General features: G+C 35.7%; 3 protein-coding genes across 10 annotated transcripts; all 3 read right to left on the bottom strand.

The window, feature by feature from the left end:
* Positions 1-1,046: 1,046 nt before the first annotated feature.
* Positions 1,047-3,820, bottom strand: LOC112512682 (CRIB domain-containing protein RIC7-like). 3 transcript variants are annotated; one of them, XM_025118767.1, is made up of 5 exons: positions 3,193-3,820; positions 2,786-2,912; positions 2,603-2,706; positions 2,257-2,341; positions 1,047-1,577 (listed from the first exon to the last, which is right to left on the bottom strand). In XM_025118767.1, exons 1-5 carry the CDS (start codon positions 3,238-3,240, stop codon positions 1,252-1,254), a joined length of 690 nt encoding a protein of 229 aa, XP_024974535.1. In that variant the 5' UTR covers positions 3,241-3,820; the 3' UTR covers positions 1,047-1,251. The 3 variants fall into 3 exon arrangements, with proteins under 3 accessions (XP_024974535.1, XP_024974536.1, XP_024974537.1); XM_025118768.1 differs by having other exon boundaries at positions 2,786-2,864; XM_025118769.1 differs by lacking the exon at positions 2,786-2,912.
* A 66-nt stretch (positions 3,821-3,886) lies between these two features.
* Positions 3,887-8,153, bottom strand: LOC112512683 (glycolipid transfer protein 1-like). Of its 3 annotated transcripts, none has more exons than XM_025118770.1 (7): positions 8,089-8,153; positions 7,191-7,325; positions 6,174-6,229; positions 5,495-5,625; positions 5,265-5,400; positions 4,217-4,348; positions 3,887-4,099 (listed from the first exon to the last, which is right to left on the bottom strand). In XM_025118770.1, the coding sequence occupies exons 2-7, from the start codon at positions 7,306-7,308 to the stop codon at positions 4,067-4,069; spliced, it is 606 nt and encodes a 201-aa protein (XP_024974538.1). In that variant the 5' UTR covers positions 7,309-7,325; positions 8,089-8,153; the 3' UTR covers positions 3,887-4,066. The 3 variants fall into 3 exon arrangements, with proteins under 3 accessions (XP_024974538.1, XP_024974540.1, XP_024974539.1); XM_025118772.1 differs by lacking the exon at positions 8,089-8,153 and adding an exon at positions 8,056-8,085; XM_025118771.1 differs by lacking the exon at positions 8,089-8,153 and adding an exon at positions 7,620-7,643.
* Positions 8,154-12,109: 3,956 nt separating this feature from the next.
* Positions 12,110-22,284, bottom strand: LOC112513647 (TBC1 domain family member 15-like). Of its 4 annotated transcripts, none has more exons than XM_025119977.1 (12): positions 22,112-22,284; positions 21,692-21,805; positions 21,491-21,586; positions 19,411-19,514; positions 18,798-18,988; positions 17,508-17,630; positions 17,087-17,175; positions 16,150-16,255; positions 15,150-15,247; positions 14,788-15,036; positions 13,577-13,660; positions 12,110-12,505 (listed from the first exon to the last, which is right to left on the bottom strand). In XM_025119977.1, the coding sequence occupies exons 2-12, from the start codon at positions 21,788-21,790 to the stop codon at positions 12,485-12,487; spliced, it is 1,260 nt and encodes a 419-aa protein (XP_024975745.1). In that variant the 5' UTR covers positions 21,791-21,805; positions 22,112-22,284; the 3' UTR covers positions 12,110-12,484. The 4 variants fall into 4 exon arrangements, with proteins under 4 accessions (XP_024975745.1, XP_024975744.1, XP_024975746.1 ...); XM_025119976.1 differs by having other exon boundaries at positions 22,073-22,270; XM_025119978.1 differs by lacking the exon at positions 13,577-13,660 and having other exon boundaries at positions 22,073-22,270.
* Between the last annotated feature and the right edge of the window lie 1,927 nt (positions 22,285-24,211).

Here is a 24,211-nt window from a genome sequence, read left to right as displayed (position 1 = left end):
TATTTTATATTATGGAAGATAAAATAAAAAACCGAATCTTACAAAAAACAGTCATGTTTCTCGTATAAGGTAAAATAACTGATTCTTGTGAAAACGAAGAATTACGTTTCTCAGGTGAAATCGAGAAAAGTGAAAAAGACAGTGTTGTGTGATCCAACAAATATATCCACCTTATCATATTATTCGTTCGAAAGTTTACTTTGAACAAAAGTAGATACGTTATGTCGTTATAGTTCTTTTTAAGGACCCAAGTAGATTAAAATCGTGTTTATTACGTCGTGACAAACTCATTCCAGTTCTAGTGATTTATTCTTGGATAATTGCGTATATCTGTAGTAGAGATGAAAATTTTACCCGTAGAGGCGGGTTGCCCATGGGGCGGGGATTCTCCGGTTTGGTATGTAACAGGGAGGGAACGAGGATTTATTTTCATACTCGAAGCGAGGTCGGTTTCGGGGGTGGCCCCTAATTCGAGCACGATTAATTTTTTATTTTTATTTAATATATGCATGTAGGGTCAGGTTAAGGGAAGACGCTAAGTAAATAGAAAATGGTAAAACCACAAAAAACTGATGAAAAAGTATATGAATATGAATGTCAGGTTGATGAGAAAAATATGATTGTTTTTTCTAGTGTCATTTGTTTCGTTCGAACATTAATCATATTTCGTATTTTTTCGATTTAAAGAACAGAAAGTGGGATATTTTTTTAATTTAAAAATAAAGTTGTAACAACCTCTTTAATCACATCAATTAATCTAAACAGCTTTTCATTTTCTTGAGGTTTTCACAAACCTCACTCTATGTATATATACACTAGTATAACTCAATCTCGACCGTCCAGTCCCTTCTCCGATTAAATTTGTAGATTTTAGAATGCAAAATATGTAGCATAAAAGGGTACAAATTTTGTTGCAAAATGAGGGTAAAAGTTGAGTTGGTTGAATTGGTCATAAAAGAAGAATTGTAGGTAAAATATAAATGGCAAAAAGAACACAATAAATTTGTTACAAAACTAAGTTACAAATAACCAACATTATGGTTAAATTGTACAAGCTTCCATGAAACCTTTTTCCATGTTTCATATAAGCAAAAATAAGGCCTTAGGGCTTGGGTTCACTGTCTATTATCTCCAGAGTCCCATGGAATTAGTCGAGGTGTGCACAAACTGTCCCGGACACCCACAGTTACAAAGAAAAAACACAGTGACTAGCTAAACCGACAAATCAAACAAATACCTTTTTTCATGCCATTAATCTGCATCGAAGGAGCCTATCTCGTCTGCTTTAGACCTCGATGAAGTTGATAACCCACCATCTGATTCCTCCTTTGGTTTCTTTTTCCGAGTCCTTCTTGGGATTTCTGGTAGCTTTCTAGTTGGTGATTCGTCCCCTTCGCCCAGGTCATCGGAATGTCGGCGTTCGGAGTACGAAGTCTTGGTGTGGCGTCTTCTAGGCTGCCTTGATCTGTCTGGCGAGTCTTTATTTCGGGAATCAGGGTCCAGAGCATTTTCCACTGATCGATGGCGGCGATGTCGGTGTTTTAGTTTTTCTCTTCGAGATATCCGGTGGCTTGAATCTGCAACAATGATTTGAATAAACACGATCATGATTGGAATTACGAACTGCTAGCTCTACATCTTTTTGCAATTTATATGGGCACCAAGCTGAATTCGAAAACTCTAGTCGGACGATTGGTAAATAGGGCAAATTGCATGAAAATGCAACGTAGGTTGCTTCAATTTCTATTTTATCTGACGTACTTCCAAAACCTACAATTTGGCAACTCAAATATAACATCTCAAACACTTTGAGTACCTAGCTTATATCTTAAGAATGCATGACGTACTTTGATCTGATTCCTATACTTTGGTCTAAATATGAGGTACCAAAACAACGGTTTTGAATGTAGGCTCGAGAAAATAGGAGTCAAACAAAAGTATGTTGCATTTTCAGGCAATTTACCCAAAAAAGAAACAAGGAATACACAAATGGTGTTAATATAACATCATTTTCCATTCTCCACATGTAGACGTACATCATAAAGGCAAAATGTAACAAAATTTGGTTTAGTTCCTATTTAGTATGACAAACTTTTAGTCCACCAATGTAACAAAGTTTCTTATTTTGGGTTTTGACAATATTGATGACATGGATACCTGTTTACAATTTTATGAAATATTTGATGACATGGATATCCGATTTTTTATTTTAGCATTAATTGATTCAGGCATCAAAGAAGTTTGAATAATTCTAACCTTCGGAAGCCCAATCAGGGCCATCGCTTGGGGCTTCGTCCCTCGATGCAGATTGACATTGTGCTGGTGAACCAAACTCCCTCATCTGCACCCAGAATAAGAAAAAAAGGATAAAAATACATAACATTTTAATCATAGAACCAAATCATTTAGACGAAGAACACCAAATAAAAAATCTGTTGTCCCCAAATCCCCTGTTAATTTAATAAAATCCATCTTATAATTCTCTCTCGTCAACTGATATGGCATCACATGATTGGTGGGACAGCAACGGAGATGGGATTTGGGGACAACAAATTTTTATCCATGGAGATGAATAAAGGAAGAAAGGAAACATTAAACATACCCAGCTGGGAGAATCCTGGACTGGTCCATCACATCCGACATGAGCCAAATGCTTCACGTCTGTCGGAGCACCAATCTGTATTTCTTGATTTTTGCTGTCGTCATCTGCACGACCCAACAAACTCTTAATTAGCGTACACATCTAAACGAACATTAAAACATAAAAGGGAAGAAAGAGGCTGACCAAAAACTTGAGAGATATATCTGAGGCCTTTAAGAAGGCCTTTCACCTTATGAGTACCCATCATTGAAAAAGTTATGCTCTGGATTGGGATGGGGTCAGCTGACCCCATACAATATTGAGAAAAAAACTAAGATAAAATATAACCAAATAGATTGAGACAGAAGAATTGAGGGTGGGGGAACACAAAGAAGGAAAGAGACAGCTAGAGATAATAAAAGAAGAAATCCACAAAAAGGAAGTGAGAGAGAGAGAGAGAGGGAATAGGGAGAATTTGGGAATGTATGCATGTATGAAGCATAAAACATCACCTTAGATCTTATTTCTACCAATTTAAACTAGTGGACAAAATTTAGATGTAAAGGAGAGGTGGTTGAGATGGAGAGATGGAGAGATGGAGAGAGAATGACCTTTATCCTTGGGTTGTACCTTGTGCATCTATGGTTGGACTTTTCCATTAAGGGCAGCTTACTTGTAGGCCAAAGGCCAGATGAATTCAAATCCAACCTTGAACCCTGTACTCGGTAGAAGAATCTGCATTACCTGCTTAATGAACATACCAAGCACTAGTGTACCAGAAATTTGATAAGGGGTTGTTTACTACCTGCTTACCGTCTCTTACCGGGTAACAGCCGCTTACCCGGCCAGAGATGCTGCCGTTTACCAAGCCCCTCTTACTGGTTCATGATGTTGACCTAGTAAGCTAAGGGAGGGACTCTTACTTGGTCAGTGATTAGTGCTGACCCACCCGGTTAGCGCTCACCCATTATGTGTTCGTAACCAGGTAAGAGTCACCACCCTTACTTATCTTATCGGATAAGATTCTTGGTCATCAAACTGACATAGTAAGATTGTTGGTAAGCGTCTCTTACACGGTAAGCACTAACTAGGTAAGAGTCACCAACCGGGTAAGATTTTCGGTCCTTGTCATGTTTTCATTCGAAAGGTAAGTGACTTGGTAAGCGCTTATCCGGTTAAAGTTTGCTAAACAGCCACTAAATTTCAATTGACAAGATAGCAATTATATTCATATCTTTTCATGTAGCAACAACTTCGTACACATTCGAGGTCCAACCAACAACCTTCCATTACCAATTTCCGATGTGTATCAAAATACCAACCAAAAATAATATATAGATGTTGATTATGAGTTTAACAGATTATCGAAAAGAAAGCGTCACCCACCCCCCGCCCGGGGGGTGGCAAATATAAGAGCATTGTTTCTTGTTCATATAACATCCTCCATGAGGTTTAACAAGTGCACTGATAAACTATTGGTCACTACTATGCTTTCATATGATCCACACCAACGCTAGCCTGCATAATAAAATCATAAGAAATGATCACGGAAGTTAATTTAGGGCAAAAATCATCTCACACATGGACTAAACATGAATCAATGAAAACAGGAAGCTTTTTATGAGATGATCTCACCAAGAACTTATGGTTCTCCTGGAGAAGAGGTGTGAAAGTTGCACAGAATTTTTCTATATCAGAATTGATGTCACCCTTCTCACCCACAACATCCATGAACTTCTTCCTATCTGGAGCAAGCTTCATTGCAACCTGTGAATCCAGTTTGGGATAATGAACAAGCAATTGATTTGGAAGCAAGAGAAATAGAGGATAAAAGTTTAAAGAATTTAAAGTATAATAATGGAATTGTGTACAAAAGAAGTACTTGATTCAGCTTATGTATAGAAAGAAGGTACAAGGTTGGTATTATGTATGTATAACAGTCTGCAATCCAATTTTAGCTTGATTTATGTTTTGTTACCCTACGGCTTTCACTATCCATCCAACTCCAACATGTTCATATCTTTGGGTTGAAACCCATTACTTAAAAGGAACCAAGCGCCCCCTTAGTTTTTGCATTGATGTTTCTGTTACATTTAAGATCACTTTGCAAATATTCATCAAAACATTGGAACCCATTGTTTTTACAATTATAAAGAGTTTTTAACCACGAAAAAAGGAACTGAAACTACCAAGAAGAGCTTACGTATATGTTTCAAAGGTGACAAACTCTATCATCATATTTTTAATGTAAAAATAAAACCAAACCAAACTGAGCCAGTAAATCCACTTGAAATAGGGGTGGGGTCGGGGGGAGATGTACGCAGACTGGACCTCTACCCTCAAAGAGTAGTGAGGTTGTTCTTGTGAAGACCCTCGACCCCCGACTAGTGCAAGAGTGGAGCAAACCGGTAAAAGGAACAAAGACTACCACATGGTGCATAAGAACGAGAAAAATAAGAAAAAAGATAGTGAGTAGGTACATTAAAAACATACACAAGCTATGGAAAGTGGAACTCACACAACTCAAGCAAGCCAGAAAACACACAGAGCAAGTAACGCAAAAACACATCATTAGCCTGAACTCCCCGCCCTCTACCCCCAACCTGTCCAACTCCCTTCTGCCCAACCACGCTAGCTACAGGTCCCCACATCACAGATTTAATGTGAAGCACTAAATGCCTACCGTGAAAGTTGAACTGGCTAACCAGCCATGGTATTTCTTCAGTGTCTTGGTGTAGGCTTCAGTACAAACTTGTGACATGGTCCAATCAGCATGCTCCATTAAGTTACGGAATAATTCTACTATGAAATCCATTGCCCTGATAAACATACAACTTCTGAGCATGAAGGTTGTTTCGAATTTAATTACTTGTGTTAAGAACTGTGTGAGGGTACAGGTGTGATCATCCACACCTAGTTAGCCACAGAAGACCGTTGGTGCAACTGGATGAACCCTCTGCTTTCTTGGCTTCAACCTCCACACGAACCATATTGTATAGGTTCTGAAATTCTGCTGGGTTGGACAGATATTTGTTCTCCAGCCTCTGAAGGAAGAGATGAATATAAACGCCTTAGTTAAGTTTAAAATATAAACTAAGCTGAAACAAACAAGTGTTGGGTTATATGTAAGTGGAGGAAATAAACTGCTAGAATTAAAATAAACTCGAATGAGAAAAAACCAAACCAAACCATATGCACCCAGTAAATGCCACACAAAATAAGCTCAAATAACAGATGGATAACCAAGAACATCATGTCACCTTATCAGAAAAAGGATATGCATGTTTGATGTTTGCCACAGGGGTGGATAAAATCAGCCAAAAACCAACAGTTATTGTCCCTCGTTAAAGGGGTATCATTTTTCTAGGAAAAAGTTAGATAGAAATAATGGGAATATGGTAATTAGAAAGAAAAGTTCAAACAATCAGTAAGATAATAATAAATAGACTGGAGTCCCGACCAGACAGCAAACTTTCTTGAATTGAATTGAAAAATAATGCAGATATTCATTCACATATATACAAAATTAATGCAAATTCATGAATTGAAAAATAATCTTCCATCAAAATGAAGGGATAGGATGAGCCCTTACTGTTATATTACCACCAACATCAGTTTTGACAAGTGCCATGGCTGCTCCGAATTTGTCTAGCATCAGATAAGAAACTTATAATGTAAGTTGCTACATCCTGAAAGCAATTTTCAGCATGCAAGAGAAAATGCATGAAAACCAACATAGACAGGTCCAATGTCACATCAACAACATTTGAGGTGATTAACCCTTGGGGGTAGCTCCACGAGTCACCAGTTCAAGTCCTCTTAGGGCCTAGGGCCAGTGGAGGTTTGCATGGCTGTTCACTTCAGGGCCCATGAGATCAGTCGAGGTGCGCGCAAGCTGTACTGGACACCCACGGTTATTAAAAGAGAACTTTTGAGGTGAGGACATGTTTAATCTATTGTATTCATATTCTAACACTCTGTCTTGGTCATATCTTCTTAATATCATTCCTATAGAAGTTTCCCTGTAAGACAAATGCACTTAGATAAAGCTCTATGGTAATGTACTTTTATCAGATTGTCAGAAATGATCTGTCTTACGCTGTAACGAACTGACCTACAGACATGTAACTGAAATAAAGCCAACTTCAGTAAGTGACATGTTCCCTGCATTGTCTTTGACAATTTGCATGACTGGCAATAGAATGGTGGAGTATGAAGAAGCAAAAGGTCTCAGTTCAGAACAAACATAGAAGTTCATGAGGACAGTCCAACAGAGAATTTTTTCATCCTCATGTATCAATTCTTTTAGTGTTTCTTATATATATCATTTATGTGCTCACCAAAAAAATTGTACTGGGTCAAACAGGAGTGGGTTTCTTCATAAACTTTGGAATTTACAGGATCAATTTAAAATGCCGTGTATCCTGCATTCCCTAAGATAAAAACACTATTCAGTGGGCCTCTTCCTATGAGATTGAAAATATCAATGCATTCATTTGATTTATGACACAAATACTTGATGTTCCAAATTTGGTAGCTACCCAATTTACAGTTCCCACCTATAAGTGATAACAGATAAGAACTTCTTGCTTATGAAGTAGCAGCATACCTATAACAGGTAATATCTGCTTGCAGACGTCTAGGAAAGGCTTGGAAAGCATTTCTCCTTCTTCAGATTTGACATGTTTCATTCCTTCTAAAGCAGGAGTAAAAACTGTCCCTTCCATCTTGACAATTGAGATTACTGCAACAGAAAATGATATTAGATAAGATTAAACACTCAAATTTGATTCCTTTAATTGTAGATAATTGAAGATAAAAAGCAAAAAAACTGAGAATTTCAGAAGCACACAAGCTTGAAATAAATGCCTCCACAAAGCCACATAATCACCTAATTAGAGAATAATAATACAAAAATAAAAATAGTCGACCTTAATCCTAGAGAAAAAGTTGATAGATTTCAAAACCAAAGCTGATAGCTTAAAGGGTTACATCATCAAATTCATAAATGTCATGAATATAAAATCGAAGTTCCTACCGGCACCAGAGATCTGTACTGTAACAAGATCAACCAACCACTAGTTACAGATCAGAAACTTTTCGATCCATGCTCCTTAATTGAGAAAATCCGGGAAATAATTAGATATCAATTTTAAACCATCCAATCACATTTTACAATCGTCCAAGAAGATAGAAGCAGCAATTCAGCTAATTAGAGAAATTGCATCTAAATCTAGCTAAATCACCAAAGGAATTACATAATTGAGTAAGACGCATGCTGAACAACAAGGAGAGCACAATTAGTAAAAGCAATATCAGACGAAACAGATCATTACAGAAATACAACCACAGAGAGAAATCTGATCCATAAACCCTAGATTTAAATCAATCATGAAACTACATTTCAATAATTTAAAAAGAAACGCGAAGTAGATCTGAGCACATTCGATTAATCATCACAAACACAAGATCACCATTGAGTACAAAGATCTGAAGATTCCAATAACCTTTTTCTTGCAGGTAGTTTAGCTTCAAGTTAGCCTTCAATGAGCGATGTTATTCTCAGGAAGTCTCGTTACAGTCAACAGCAATTCTACTTATAGCTTCACTAGGAAACCGACAACAGGGATATAATTTCAAAATATCCCCTTGATTTACCAATTTTGACACTTACACCCCTGTTTTATTTCTAAATGTACAATTTGGTTCGATAAAAATCTATATGTAAATAGAGTAAATTACGTTTTTAGTTCCTATGACTTGTTAAAAATTATGATTTCCGCTCTTGTGGTTGAAAAATCGTAGTTTTCGTCCCTATAATTTGTAATTAATTGTTATTTTCATTCTTACTATTTGCAATTCTCTACGGTTTTGGTCTCTTATACTTGAAGGTAGGAATTTAGTCTAGGGATGAAAATAACAATAAATTACAAGCAATAGGGACAAAAATTATAATTTCTAGACCATAAGGACAAAAATGGAATTATTAGCAAACCACAAGGATAGAAATCGTAATTTACTCATGTAAATATCAGCAAATCGTCTCTAGCGTGTATCTCAGTTGGCAAAAGGAAATAGTGACTTTTGCCAAATACAAAATAGATTACGGGTTCGATCCCGTCCCCGCGGCTAGCCTCGGCTACTGAGCGAACCAAAAATGTCCCCTCATGTGACATTCGGTCATTTCTGAGCCTCAGGTTAACACTTTATTATAGATCCTATATTTAGAATTATAAATTTATTATGATCTAGTCATGGTGGTTAGAGTTCATCTGACTCAGTACCCAAAGTTTAGCTTGAAAGATCACGCCTCAACAGGCAACTGATAAAGTTAACTTGTGTAATGTCAAATATTTTAGAAACGTTCCAAATAAAATAAAGTTGATGTTATAAACTTTTAAAATTAAAATATATAAAAGTCTCATTTGAATGTCCACATAATTTATTAAAAGACGGAGTTTTGAATTTAATAGTGTCATTTTATTAATATTTGGGTAAAATTATAGTGGGTTTGTTGTTATTTTTGAAAAATAAGAAAATTTATTGGGTTTGGGCCTTGATGGGGCCAGCCCACTTCCTTCTTCAAAAATCATCATATAAATACCCCACTCTCTTTGAAAAACTCTCATTTATCCAAAATATTGTCAGCTTGGAAAAGCTTTCATCTCTCTCTAAAATCAACCATCCTTCAGTCGATTCCATCATCAAGCAAGCTTAGGAATTCTGTCAATCTTGAAGATTCCCAAGATTATAAGAAAAAGGTATGATACTAGTTATCTTACTTTTGCAAATCATTAAAAGTTTTTATCCTTCTTCTCCTACATCTCGATCTTGCAACAATTTCTAGAAAGTATGAGAGGGGAGATTATGTGTCACAGACATGAAAATGTCTTCAAATGGACGATAATTTATGATCCATATTCTCAGATCTTTACTAAAGTAGGGGAAAAATCTTTTGCATGTAGAGTTTATTCATGAAAGGTATACTTCGGAGTATGATAGGGTCTTCTTGCATGCATCTTTAATCTACCATATCTTCTTCAAAACTCAATGGAATTGGGAAATATTCTTTCTGGAAATAATACCTATTTTGCTAGCTTGAAAATAGTGATAAGATTCTTGAAAAATGATGAGTTTAGGCCCCAAAAGACTGTCACTCGTAGAACGTGCAATCTATTTTGGGGGTTGAGTAACTTGAGATTGTAGGGTATTTATGAGGGACTTAAATCCATTCAAATTTCTTGGTATTTGGAAAATGTCGGCTTAGCTCATGATTTGGAATGATTTAAAAAGTGGACCTAAAAACGACTTTTGGAAGGTTCTACTTTTAGTGATTTGTAAAACCCAAAAATATTTGGAATAGAATGTATAATCTGTCCAAAAATTCAGCTTTTGAGTAAAGGATTTCGAGTTCTTTTAATATATATTTTTTGGGCTATTTTTAGAATAAATAATAAAATATCAACTTTAATTTATGAAAATTCGATGGCATTGCATGGGATGCAACTTGACTTTATCTTTGTCATGAACCCATAAGTGATCTTAGTTCTGGTTGTTGGTCTGTTTAGGAAGTTAGGGCGGGCTTTGAAAGCTTCAGTCGTCATCATCTTGGATATTCACCTCTAAACCTGTGAGTTCTCACGGCCCCACTTTTAATGCTTTGTTTATTGTTTTGGGGGAAAAGCGTGAGATTAAGCAAACTATGCATGTTATTTGTTTGAAACCATTGGACTAAAGAATTGTTTAGTCAAGTTTTGTTTGAAACCATTGGACTAGAGAACTGTTTAGTCAAGCTTTATTTGATACCATCGGACTAAAGAACTGTGTAGTCAAATTTATTGTGTCATGAAATATTGACTGTTATTGCACTTTGAAATAAATGCTAAATTGATGTGCTTGGGAGTATGTTTTCCAAATAAAGTCCTCGTCCGTAAACGCTACTCGTTAACTCGGGCACGTCCCCGGGCCATGGTATTGTGGATAGCCGCTATTGTGTTGACAGTCCCACCCAGAAAGGGGTGCACATTACCTATGTTTTCTTGTCTAATCATGTGGAATTTGGACCACCGCTGAATTTGTACATCTACGAACTGTGGGACCTAAGTAAGTGTATGGACTACTTATGGTCGTTTGTAAAATAATGGGGCAAGTTGGTCAGGTAAGGCTCAGTAGCGTCTCAAGTTTTTACATCGTGGAAGATTTACATTTATTAAGTGCAAAAGATTCGCATAAGTTTGCAAAATAATTGGTTTATGCATTAAAATGTTTTATGCATGTGAAAACCCGTGAGTTCACCAACTCTTTGTAGTTGACTCGTTTTGTGTTCTATGCTTTTCAGGTAGCAAGTAAGAGTTGCAGTACCTTGGGAGCATACTCGTGGCAAAACTGATTAAGTTCGAAATGGAAGTTTTGTAAAAGAAATGTTTATCAAAAATTTTGGTTATGATATTAAACTCGTTTTATTTTGTAAAATTGAAAGGTGTTATTTATTAATTGTTGTTGTGACTCGCTTGCCTGTTACATATCGTGTTTCCGCTTTAGCGGGGTGTGACACCTCATATTGGTGTCTTTGGAGATATGTTCTGTTTGGAGTCATTTTGGGTTGCCAGTAATCAACTTTTGTTGCCCAAATATAAGCAATTCGTTTTAAAAGAGTTCTGTTCGACTTTAAAGTATGACCATTACCAAAGTTTGCCAAACAATTTGATGAACTTCTTATGATTTCAGGGTCAGAGTCAGTATTGAAACAATATCAGTTCAAACATATTCTGAATCTTTAAAAGGTTATACAACCAATAACTGTCTCAAGTTGTAGTCTAGTTTCACTTGTCCTCACCCGATATAAGGGGGCTAATCATGTGAGAACCACGATAAAGTTACAAATCTGTGATGTTTCACATGATGTTTTTTTCATCTAAAGCTAAAATTGAAGACATTGTTTTGTAATGTACTTGTTTTACAATGTAAAACCGTTTTACTTGTATTTTTTTTATTTCACAATATGAAACAACATTGAATATTTCACATGGTGAAACAACATATTGTTCACCGGTTCTTATGGTTCTTAACCTTTTTGTGGTTCTTATTTTGTTATGCAACCAATATAAATCTAGCACACCGTTGACCCTCAGGACCAATGTAAATATAAATCTTTTTTCCCGTTCCCGTCTTCAGGGCCCGGGCGGTATTCTTATCCTTTCAGGTTTTTCGTATGGACATTTCAATTTTTCTTGTAAATCTCTTCTTCACTTTTAGGTTTTTCATTGTTACACGATACAAAATTATGTTTGATTCGTTTTGATAACTCAGTTCGCCTACCTCACAAGCAAAATAAGTAAACGATTGAATCAAGTCGATTATACCTACACAACTGAAACAAAAAAATAATCAAACCAAACAAATCCAAAATATCCCAACCAAAAATAGATCTGTAAAACTAACAAATCCGGTAGATCCCAGCCAAAATAGATCTATAAAACTAACAAAACCAGTATATCCCACCTAAAAATAGATCTGTAAATAATAAAATGCACGCAAACTTTACTTCTATTTCAGTATCCACAGTTTCCATAATTCATCCATTTAAACTGTAACATAATGATACAACCATACAAAGAATTACACAAACTCCTTTACAATACACCATCTTCACTCAATTCAGTTTTGAAATGCTGCAACATGTATTACACCCGATCCTCGCGAACCCAATCTACGGGTACTGTAACCACTACTAGCGAACACAATGGGACCATGATCCCACATGTGGGTCCCACTATCGTATGCTAACTCGATGAAAACGTAGCACCAACCAAAGATCTAACGGACGGAGAGGTCGAGAATCACATTACGATAAAAGAATTCTTGACATAGCTGGCTGGACTCTTTTTAGCATGAAGATGTAACTTAGCTTTCATCTTTCCTCGCCTGTAATCGCAAAAGTGGCCCAGAATTAGAATTCTAAACCATGCTAAGGTTTAAGGGCTTGTTTGTTAGCAGGTTAACGAGCTTAATGACACTCGCAACTTATTCGGTCAGCTATACATGACTGTATGGTAATAGCTTAATGATATAGAAAGTGGCTTATCCTGTAAGTTTTTAGGGGAGAATTTTATGCAAAAAGTCATTTTTTTCCAAACCTACCCCTCCCAATTAAAAAACATGCTTCTTACATCTATGAAAAAACTCTCTCAAACAAAAACTTCCTCAATCTGTAGAGACAGATTAGTTCACTCAGACAATTTTATCCATAATCGAAAACCAACCAAACAGCCCCTAAGACCAAACCCAATATATCCCACCTGAGGTGGGGTATGAGGAGGGTAAGATATAAGTAGACCTAACCTTTACTCAAAGAATAGAACGGTTGTTTCCATGGAGACCCCGGCTTGTGAAAAATGTAACAAAGAAAGAATGTCGGATATGATAAAGATTCGAAAAGCTGGTGTAACCAAACGAACCTAGTAATTCCTACACGAAGTAGGATATGGGGAGGGTGTAAGATGTACACAGATACAGATCCAGGGGAGAAGCTGAGGGGGGAAGCAGGGTCCTGTGCACCCGCTCAACCGATTTTCACAAGTAAATTGTTTTTAGGGGTATGAAAGGTGCACCCGCTAGAACATCAACCAAAAAACCGAAAAAGTCCCTCGAAATCAACCAAAAAACCGAAAAAATCTCTCAAAATCAACCATAAGAACCGAAAAAGTCCCTTCAAATCAATCAAAAAACTTAAAAACAATCGAAATCAACCAAAAAACTTAAATAATCCCTTGAAAACTACAGAATTTGGCTAAAAACACATCGCTCAACTTTGCAGACTTTTGATCCACCTTAAAGGTGCACCCTCTCAGCAAAAATCATAGTCCATCATACCACAGATCTTACCTCCACCTTAAGAGTGGAGATGTTTCAGTGGAGATAAAATTGTGGTTTGCGAAGCTTTTCTAATTGCATGACATTTGTGTGAGTGGAGAATTGTTAAGATGTAATGCTTGCCTTGTTTAGGTACTTTTTGTGAATTTTCAGTGCTTCCGTCAACGCTTTCTTAGCATCCAAGCTTCCGGTGATGTCGCCCATGATCTGGAACGAAAAATGATTTTAACTTTCCAAGATATGCTTTGAATTCTCTCTAAAACACAGAGAGAAGGGAGGTACAGTTCGTGTCTAAATGTTGGACTCCAACACGCCCCCTCAGATATAGGCTAGGTGGTCCCCCAAGAATGGAGGCGAATGAGTTTGTCGAGTCCCTAGATGATGCTAGACACCGACTCTGATACCATGTTAGGATATGTGGAACCCCTTTGAATTCTCTCTAAAAAGATCCCTTATAGAGAGAGAAGAGGTTCCTAGATATATACATATAGGGTTCGGCTCTGGTAAGAATGGAAGTTATGGTGAGAAGGGATCTCCACCCATAGATCAATCCTAATTAAAGATCAACACTAATGAGATGCACCAGATCAATTCTCATATCAAGCGCATCAACACTAAAGAGATGCACCAGATCAATTCCCGTATCAAGCGCAATTCATGAGGTGGGGGTGAGATTAAAAGTGATCAAGGGTCCAAAACCCTTCTTATACTTCTCAATTTAACTCCTATTCTCACTAGATCCTTCGTCTATATATATTTTAGAAGGGGGGGGGGGGAAGGGAGTTCACGGGAAAACCCCCCAAAAAATGGAACATTGAGTAACACCCTGGTAACTATTAATCTAGATAGTATGCACATGTGCATACAAGTAATTGGAGTTGTTTCTTGGTTTTTATGCATGTGTGCACGTTATGCACATGTGCATACTGGACATATTGCTTACCAATTACTTGTACGCACATGTGCATATCATATAGATGGATGGTTACCAGGGTGTTCCTCAGTTCTTTTTTTGCATTTTCCCCTGAACGTGACCCTATATATATACACACACATATATATACAAGTTTTATGGTCGATGTGGGACTCCAACACGCCCCCTCAAACGGAGGCTAGAAGGTGCCACTAAGAAAGGAGATGAAACAGTGTATGGAGTGCCTAGATGGTGCTAGACCCAAGCTCTAATACCATGTTCGAATATGCGGATTTCCTTCGAATTTTCTCTAAAGATCCCTTATAGAGAGGGGGACCCGCATATATACAGGTTTGATAGTCTGTGTCTGGCCGATGTGAGACTCCAACAAGCTTGAATGCAAATATGATCCAAAACGAACCTGCGCAACATCATCTAGGCCCTTAGCCTCGTTCAAGAGTTTCTTGTTTTTGGTCTCTAGAACACCCGCAACCAAGAAAACAGCAAGAAGACTTTTTTGGTCTGTCCGTCCAGTCTTCACGTTTTTCCGCTCATATTTTCCGTACTGTTGAAGTACTTTCTTGCTTAATTTTGTAGCTACAACTTCATGTGAACCATTTGAAGCATAATCAGCAAACATGTTCGGATTGTACTCCATGGCCCACATAACCTGATTAAAGAAAAATATTCTTTGCAAATTAAGAAAAAGTAAAGGAAAAGAGGTCATTTATCTAGAATGGTGGCTGAAGGTTGTAGGAAGATAGGAAGGAATGTTTCTTTTACCTCCCACAAATACAAAGCATCTACAAAGGAAAATTCCCTCCGGAAAAGTACCATTAGCATACGAATTGCAAACAAATATTCTCCACCGTCCAAGCCCTCTGGATCAGGTAAATCAAATAAAAATGTTGTCAATTTATTTGAAAACTGTTGGCTGAAAAGCTAGTTGTTAGCCGATAAATTAGTCGTGTTCAGTAAGAACTAGTTGATAAACTAGTCGTGCTGATTAGCTAGATGACAATGTAAAAACGGCCTTAAAAGATACGTTGAAAAGTTAAATGGAAAAATATAATAAGCATAATTGGAAAAAAGGTGGGAAAAGAACCCGGAAAAAAGCTACCTTATCAGCTAGTTTATGGCTAACCAAATGAGGTTTTTTCAATAAACCCAAAAAAACTAGCATATGGTTGCCTAAGTTTGAATCTTGATCTCTTCACCACCTCCACCCCACCGAACCCTAAGAATAAATAATTTTATAGAAGGGGTAATTTTCTTTTATCTCTGGACGTAATTGTCGTATATGGTGCAATTGGAAGATGTTTGATTACATTTCCAGAACTACCCATATTGAGACAAGCAACAAGAACAAAAGCCCAAGACAAATGAACAAAGGGTATATTAGTAAATATATCTAAAAAGCTTGAGATATCTTAACCTCGATGCCATTTTCAAACACCTAATGTAAGATATCATAACCACCCTCCCAGATGAACCAGAAGAGTTGGTTTCCGGTAAGAATAGTAGTTACAATGAGAAGGCTAAGAAGGATCTCCACCCTTGGATCAATCTTAATTAAAGATCAATTGAAAATACCCTTCTAAGCTAATTCATGGGTTATTTTGGGACTTAATCTGAACCATTAGATCATCACTAATTAAAAGTGATCAAGGGTCCAAATCCCTTCTTACACTTCTCACTTTAACTCCTATTCTCACGTGATCCTTCGCCTAAACCTAGAAATAGTTTAGAAATAATTTATCTTGTAAATACATGGGCAACTTACCAAGGTGTTGATGAAGCTTTGGATCGATAACTCTCATAACTTGTGAAAGGATGCCGAGTTGTGCTTGCACTCCCATAGAAGTTGCATCAGACCTGAAATTTTCCCTCTTCATAAAGGAAACCAGAGTTATTCCATGGATTAATTGTTGAACATCAACAGCATAAACTTATATACATTGATTGCAAATGACAATGCTAGTTGAACCTCACAAGATTATGCTAATTCAAAATATTAAGCAAATGTATGGAAGTAAATATTAACCTGTATAAATTAAAGATTTAAATTATTATTTGCTTTTTTGTTCTTTGAATGATATAAATTACGGTTTTAACCATCAACAACGTATCGTCAGATTTTATTTTAAAAAAAATATCTATAACTCAACAACATACTATCAAATTTAATAAATGTGGATGATACTAATAGAACAATAAAGCATTTGGCCAAAGAAAACTAGAAGAACACGATAGGGAAAAGGATTTGCATAAATGGAAGAACCAAAAGGGGGGGGAAGAGGATACTCTTGGCAAAAGATTGGCTGAATGGGTAAAAGCAACATTAGTTGGCTTAATGAATTAGGCCTTCAGTTTGGCATTAGGCCATAATCAAACATAATTGTATAAACTTAACGAATTTAGCTATAGACCACAACATTAGTTCATTAATCCAAAAATCAAACACCATCTAAGCTGATAGACCACGATCTATTGAAAAAACAAAGACATTTCACTCAATTAGGTTCACCAAACCTTTCTTTTTAAGGAGGTTTCTAGGTAAAGAATTGGGGGTCATCTGAACTACAATCAACTACAGTAAAATAGTAAGCCAAAATATAGATCTATATCCATATAGGTCGAACAAGGAAATGAAATATAGTCATGAATCTATGAATCTACCATCTAGTTTGGAATGTCAGTTCTAAAGATTGCAATCGTACCACTCTTCGCATTGCATGCTCAAAACACCAAAACGCATCTGCTTCCTCCCCCAAAAGAATAACCATAGGGGAACATATATCATTCATCCCTGCTTAAAAGAAGCGACAAAAAGCATATGATATTATTGAAAGGTTTTATGTCCTACAGTTCTAGGGTCTGGTTCAGAGGAAAACCGCAAAAAAATGAAAAATTGAGGAACACCTTGGTAACCGTTCATCTGGATGATATGCACATGTTCATAGAAGTAATTTGTAAGCAATTGTCCGGTATGCATATGCATAAAAACCAAAAAACAGCTTTCAGTTACTTGTATGCACATGTGTATATGGTCCAGATGAATGGTTACTAAGGCGTTCCTGTGTTTTTCATTCTTTTGGGGGTTTTCCCCAGAACCTCCCTCTACAAAATAGAGTTTGTCACCTTGAACATAACCAATATCATCATCTACCCAAGTATATATAGCAAGAACATCCCAGAGCTTGGCCTGATTAGCTTCATTCTCATAATATACAAGAGGACGATCCGTGCGTACAACATCCAGACCTGCAAAACCAACAGGCACCAGTTGTGGGAATAGTGTACTACAAGTTACTAGGAACACACTACGATCTGCTGCTTCCGGAAACTCAAACACACTACACATAATTGTTTAAATTTGAGCAACTTATCCCAAGTTAAAAGGTATATCAAGTGTATAAGACGAGAGAAATTAATTACATTTCAATCAGTCAAGATCAAACTCCCATTCGTCTTAATCATAGATCCATTTTGCATCATATCTAAGGGATTCCTTAGTTCGGGTCCAAGAAGCAATGTTTCTTGATCCTTATCAAACTGAGCGCCTACTGCAGTGCATTCTCCTCTGTTTATTGAGCTTTCAGTGCCATGCACTTTGCTTCACATTATAAAAGAGAGAGAGAGATCCTTGCCTTGAGAGTGAAAAAAGGGCAAGCGATAGAAAGAATGGTCCCTCGCACATCCGCGAGAACTACTAGAAAATGGTGAGACCATTAGTGAAAGGACCAACGAAGATCTTATCCAAAAGGAGTAGGATAACTTAAGACCGGGATAGATTTTTAGGGAACTAAAGGATCCACAAAAGGTTTTCCATTACACAATATACAAAATAACTTGTCAGAAAATAAGTGCATGCTATTTTGAGATTTTATAGTTCCTGATGAGCACACACACACAACCTGCACAAAATATATGTGAAACATGCACAAGATATTTAGGTATATAACCTTAAATGAAAACCATTTTTCTTTTAATAGGTCCAGAGGTCATGGATTTAATCGAAATCTCATTTAAGGTTATATACGTAAATGACCCACCATGCATCCCCACAATCAGTAGTAGTAGGTAGGAGGGTTATTTAACTAATCGACCTCCTGACAAGTGATTTTTGAATCCATGACCTTCTGACAGGTTTTTAGGGATTCTTGTGTACAAAAGTGGCATTCTTTCGTTAGGCCGTGGCATTCTCAAATCTTTCAGAAGGTCATGGATTTAATATAAACATGTCAGAAGGTCCTTCAACCAAAGGACCCGTCAGTAGGAAGCAACTCTAGAATTTATAATCTTGGTCTCAAGAAGTGTGGTCTCGGAAAGAAGTGCAGTGATGTGTAAGGAGTGCGACACAAAAACAACTATACACAAAAGGCTAAAAATAGTCTCTTTGAGAAGAAAATTGTAGTGAAATTAACCAACCTATCTGATGCAAGCTCAGTAACCACTGGCTCACTTTCTTGTCTGAATCAGCATCAGATTCTGGCATAACAACTCCACTGTCTTCTACTGGTGTTCCATCCTCGTTAACTATAGGTGTCGTAACGAACTTCCCGCTACCAACAACGGGTGCAATCTTTTTGCATTGCCCTTTCCATGAAGCATACTGTTCCCTGACAACATAAAAATGAAGTACTTGGCAAAAAGATTACAATAATGTCAAATCCAAGAGCTAATTTATAAACATCATTTCCCTCTGAAAAATACAAAGTTTGACTGGATACATTATTGAACAAAGGTGTTAGACTATTAGTCAAATGCCTAGATACCCCTCAATAATCACAAGGGCCCAGCATCCTGGGGGTTGGGGGGGTTGGTTGCCAGAAGTCAATAGCATTAGTGGTTTATAATAGAACTATGGACAAATGGGTAATTTTAGATCAACACTTCCCCAAAAAAACAAGGTACAATAACCATGGGCATCCCAATATAGAAATTGTTACGATGTTCTTGGTGTAGAGGAGTACTAGTGAGTTCATTTTCCGTATATAAATATTATATACTACAAAAAGAAAGTTATAGCTGACAGTAATACCTCCTCTTTTGCCTGAGGTCATCTCGTTCCTGAGAGGTACTGTTGGGATCATAACAACCCAACAAAAATTCCCAGACTGCCCCTTTAATCGATGGATGAATGCCCTAGAATGATTTAAAAAAAGATTATTAGTTTATTTTGCTCATCAACATTATTAGAATCGATATCCCATATTATATTTTGTAACTCTTGAATATAATGTGAATAATTGCACCTCAAGGAGTTGCAAATAGTTAAGAAGTATCATCATCAAAAATCAGACTTGTATAAAAATAAACAAATCTTTTATACAAAACAACTAACAATAATGTGAAGTATAAGTTCAAATTTTATGATGAAATATAAAGTAAGCCCTGTGGTTTGTCAAAATTATCAAAGAAAAATCAATTTTGTGTACTCAAATGATTTGAATCTCCGGGAGATGTCGTTTTTTGTGTTTCATGTACCTTCGAATTGCAACCTAAGAAAAATCAGTTGTGCCGGGTAACATTCATTTTTGACAGTGTTATTATTTCCAAAAACATAACTAAAAGTACTTTTATTTTATATTGTTTTTGTTTAAGCTATGTGATACTGTTGGGCAAGGAGATTGAAAATATGAAATTAAACATTTCGAAAGCTTGAGTTGTCAGTACAGATACTGGAAATTAAGAGAAATTATTAATTAGGGTTTATAAGGTTGTGTTTGGGTTTAAGAATTAGCAGAGTGATTGCTTTTTGGTGTCTATTCAGGTGTGGTTTTTATGCGTATTAGCTGCCACATGAGGGCATGGTCTTATGAGGAGTAATAGAATGTGAATGGTTACTTTTCGATTAGGCCAGAGTGCCAAGAAGATGTTCCGTAGACCTGATTTGAACCCTAGGTTGTTATAACTGTTTCAGGTTGGGAAAACTTTAAGTGAAAAGAGATGGAATGTTGCATTTGATAAAGATGGTTGTTTGGATATAGCAGGTGTGCTTAGGAGGATACAAAGAGGGTACAGTTTTACTATCTATCTGAATGTCTATACATCTTTCTGGCATGTATGTTCTCTTTTAATGGGAAGCTGTAAGAACTTTGACGTGGGCGGAAGACAAGTTCCTAAGCAAAGACTTCGAAAATCTAAAGGCTCAAACAGGGTTCTTTAGATCTCGGGTTAAAAGCATTGCATTTCATCTTTTAGTGCTGAAGTATACATCACCATTACTCAGGCTGGATTGGTCGACACTTCCTTATGTTGGGCAGGGCATGTCTTTAGAGTTTAGATATGCCTTGATGGTTGTAGGCTTGTAGCTATAGCCTATATTTGGAAATAAAATGGATAAGAGTTTTGACTTAATATGGTGAACCAGCCATTTACCCTATATTCTGTTGCCAAAACATAACATTTAGTTATGGGCAATGCAGGCTACAAATCTCGTTTCTGTCCATGTGGCCTACATACCCAAAAATTTCTAACATCCTGGTGAGGCCTACATACCCAAAATCAATACCCCAAGAGAAACATGAGCTCAACCCACTACAACTCGAGAGGCTATTGCTATAATGCCACTTTGTAACACCACAACCAACAAAGTGATATTGTTTGCTTTGACTACAAGTTGCAACCCGGAATCATGGTTATAAAAGGTGTCTCATTAAGTGAAGTGGTTATTCATCATATATACCTAGCATCCTATTTGTTCATTGGTGATGTAGGATTTGCCTAAGATGTTACAAATACCCCACCCCCCAACCACCACCATCATGATGTCACTATGATAGGCTCTCATACCATTCTATAACATCTTAAACCCAAAGCAGTAGATTAGCCCAATAACCTCTAATAAATCAACTTAACACCATGGTTAAATTTATTAGTTGCCCACAATTTAAGGCTTACAAGTTACAAAGAGCTCACGTATCTTATTTTTTGTCAATGTTGGATGGGCTGTCTTACATTTTAATCCAGGAAAACAAAATATTACAAATATTGACAATAAAAGCATATATAATTTACTAGCTTGATTTGTTACATAATCCTTACAGCTTCCCACTAAAAGAGAACATTCATGCCAAAAAGACGTATAGATAGAAGACAAGTAGATAGTAAAACTGTACCCCTCTTTGTATCCTCCTAAGCACACCTGCTATATCCAAACGACCGTCTGGATCAAATGCAGCATTCCATCTCCTTTCACTTAAAGTTTTTCCAACCTGAAACAGTTAAACCATCACCAAGCTTTAAACATTGTGACAAAAGTAATACCAAAAAGATGAATGCTTCCCAACTACACCATGAGAGTTTGACAAGCAAGATACCTTGGGCTTAAATCGGGTCTTGGGAACATCTTCTTTGCACTCTGGCCTAATCGGAAAATAAGATTCCATATCGCCATTTGCATTATTACTATTACTCATAAGACACTGCGGCAGCTAATAATCACAAAACCCACACCCGATTAGACACCAAAAAAACAATCACTCCGCCCAATTATTGAACTCAAACACAACCTTATACACCCTAATTAATAATTTCCTCTTAATTTGCAGTATTAGTACTAACTGCTCTAGCTTTCAAAAATGTTAATTTTCAATCCCATTAGACCAAGAACATCAGATAGCATATCAATTCATGTTAAGAAAAGCAGCAAGGATGCAAATATAGTTAAAATTCTACAAGAAATAAGAGAATGAATGCACCTTCATTCAAAAATATATTTGGGAATTGCGAAGAAATACCGTAGGCGGCGATATATAATACAGTTTGGCGATTGAAGGATATGTATTTGGATTTGGACAGCGATTAATGAATCAAAATTATCAAACACCAATTGATTTGTGTAGTGGAATGATTTGAATCTCCTCGGAGACGCCTGTGTTTGATAAATCTTCGAATTGGAAGCTGTGTGCCGGGTAACAATCACAAATTATACCTTGTTTTTGTTTAAAACACATTGTTTGACGTTGACCCATAAATATTCATATACAACTGGTCTTCGCTAAGTATAAATAATTCAAATATTAAATGATAAAAGTAGATATATCTTTATGGATGGGACCAACAGTGGGACCCGTTTTGTTAAAATACAAGATTGGATAACCATTATTGAGAAAATAAGTCTAAATTTGTTAGTTAAAAATTACAGATGAATATGAATTATTTAAAAATAAATATTAGCAGGTCTGTTTATATTTTGTAATTAATATTTTTTTACCATTAATTAAAATTATACTAGTATATTTTAAAATTAAATTATTAAAGTTATAGGATGAAACTCTTTGGTTATTCTTGAGAACCCACAAGGCTAAGGGGTGGTTTGTTTTTCATTTCTTTCTCCACTTGTTGAGATTCATGTGTCACTTTAGTTGCATAAAATTTTAACTACAATGGTGTTTTTTTCTTTATTTTTTGGTTTCACATTTGTTAATTAATTGTTAATGATCAAGTTTATAAATTTATAAGAATTACATTTTTAGGCCTGTTAACCCGCAGGCAAGTTTGGCCCGTTTATAAGACAAACAATGACAAGATGTCGATCCCAAAAAAAGGGGGCTTGAATTTACTATATTAGGTCCATTGAAAAAAACAAAGTTAGGCCCGATAAAAGGTTCATTTCTCATGTTCTTCGATATTTATGAAAAATTTCAAAAATCATTTATTATGATCAATATTTTATATTAGGAAACAGTTAAGATATTCGTTAGAATAGATGTGAGATTAGTTTGTATGGATAGTACTAATCTTTAGATTTATAAATGATATAATTATAAGCAAAGTATTACTAATTAAATTCAAATTTTAATATGAATATTCACATAAGGAGGCTATATAGTTAATTAAAATATCATTTAGTTTAAAAAAATATTACATATTTATGAAAAGGTGATGTATTTAATTATAATATGATTAAAAGGAGAATACTTTATCTGCTTTTCATATTTGTTTAATTGATAACAAAACAAAGTCTGAAATGTTAAAAAGAATAATAAACGAATTCAGTATATCTATATCTATATTATAAATCATTTGACAAAAAAATTTAAAATACATATTTTGTACACGAAGTATTGTTTATTGATGCATATTACTTAAAATTTAAAAATACAAATAAATTATGTCTAGATACAACTTATTAAAGTTTCATGTTTGAATTTGTGAAATAAACATCTCATTTTAAATATAAAAAATTTAAAATATAATTAAGATAATCATTAAGTTCTAACAAAATACTTAATTATTATCATTATAAAAAGTTATGTATTACTAAACCAAAAATAAAAAATGAATTAAAGAAATACACAAAAAAATTAAATAATTAGTTTGATACCGATATCAATATCTTTTTTTATATTTTTATGATATATCTTCATATTTATATTTTATTCAAAAATAAAAACATTATCGTTTTCTCAAAATCACATAAAACCGTGATTAATTGTTAAAGGGCAAATTGCATGAAAAAGTAACGTACTTTAACTTGATTCCTATTTTGGGTAACGTACTTTCAAAACTTCTATTTTGATACTTAAGATGTAAAGTTTTAAACATTTAATTACCCAGATAACCCAATGAAGACTAATTTTAGACTAAAAAAAACTAATTTTAGATTAAAAAAATCTACGTCACTGACTAGGTCAACAAATAATACCGAGTTGGATACTATCACTTGTCACATCAGTATGATAACCGGTTAATACTTCAACCAGTTACCCGAGTACTTAAATGTTTAAAACTTTATATCTTAGGTACCAAAATGAAAGTTTTAAAAGTACGTTACCAAAAATAAGATTCAAGTTAAAGTACGTTACTTTTTCATGCAATTTGCCCATTGTTAAATG

This window comes from Cynara cardunculus (genome assembly GCF_001531365.2).
Source record: "Cynara cardunculus var. scolymus isolate 2C chromosome LG 5, CcrdV1, whole genome shotgun sequence".
NCBI lineage: Eukaryota > Viridiplantae > Streptophyta > Magnoliopsida > Asterales > Asteraceae > Cynara > Cynara cardunculus.
This window is presented reverse-complemented; position numbering and strand designations above follow the sequence as displayed.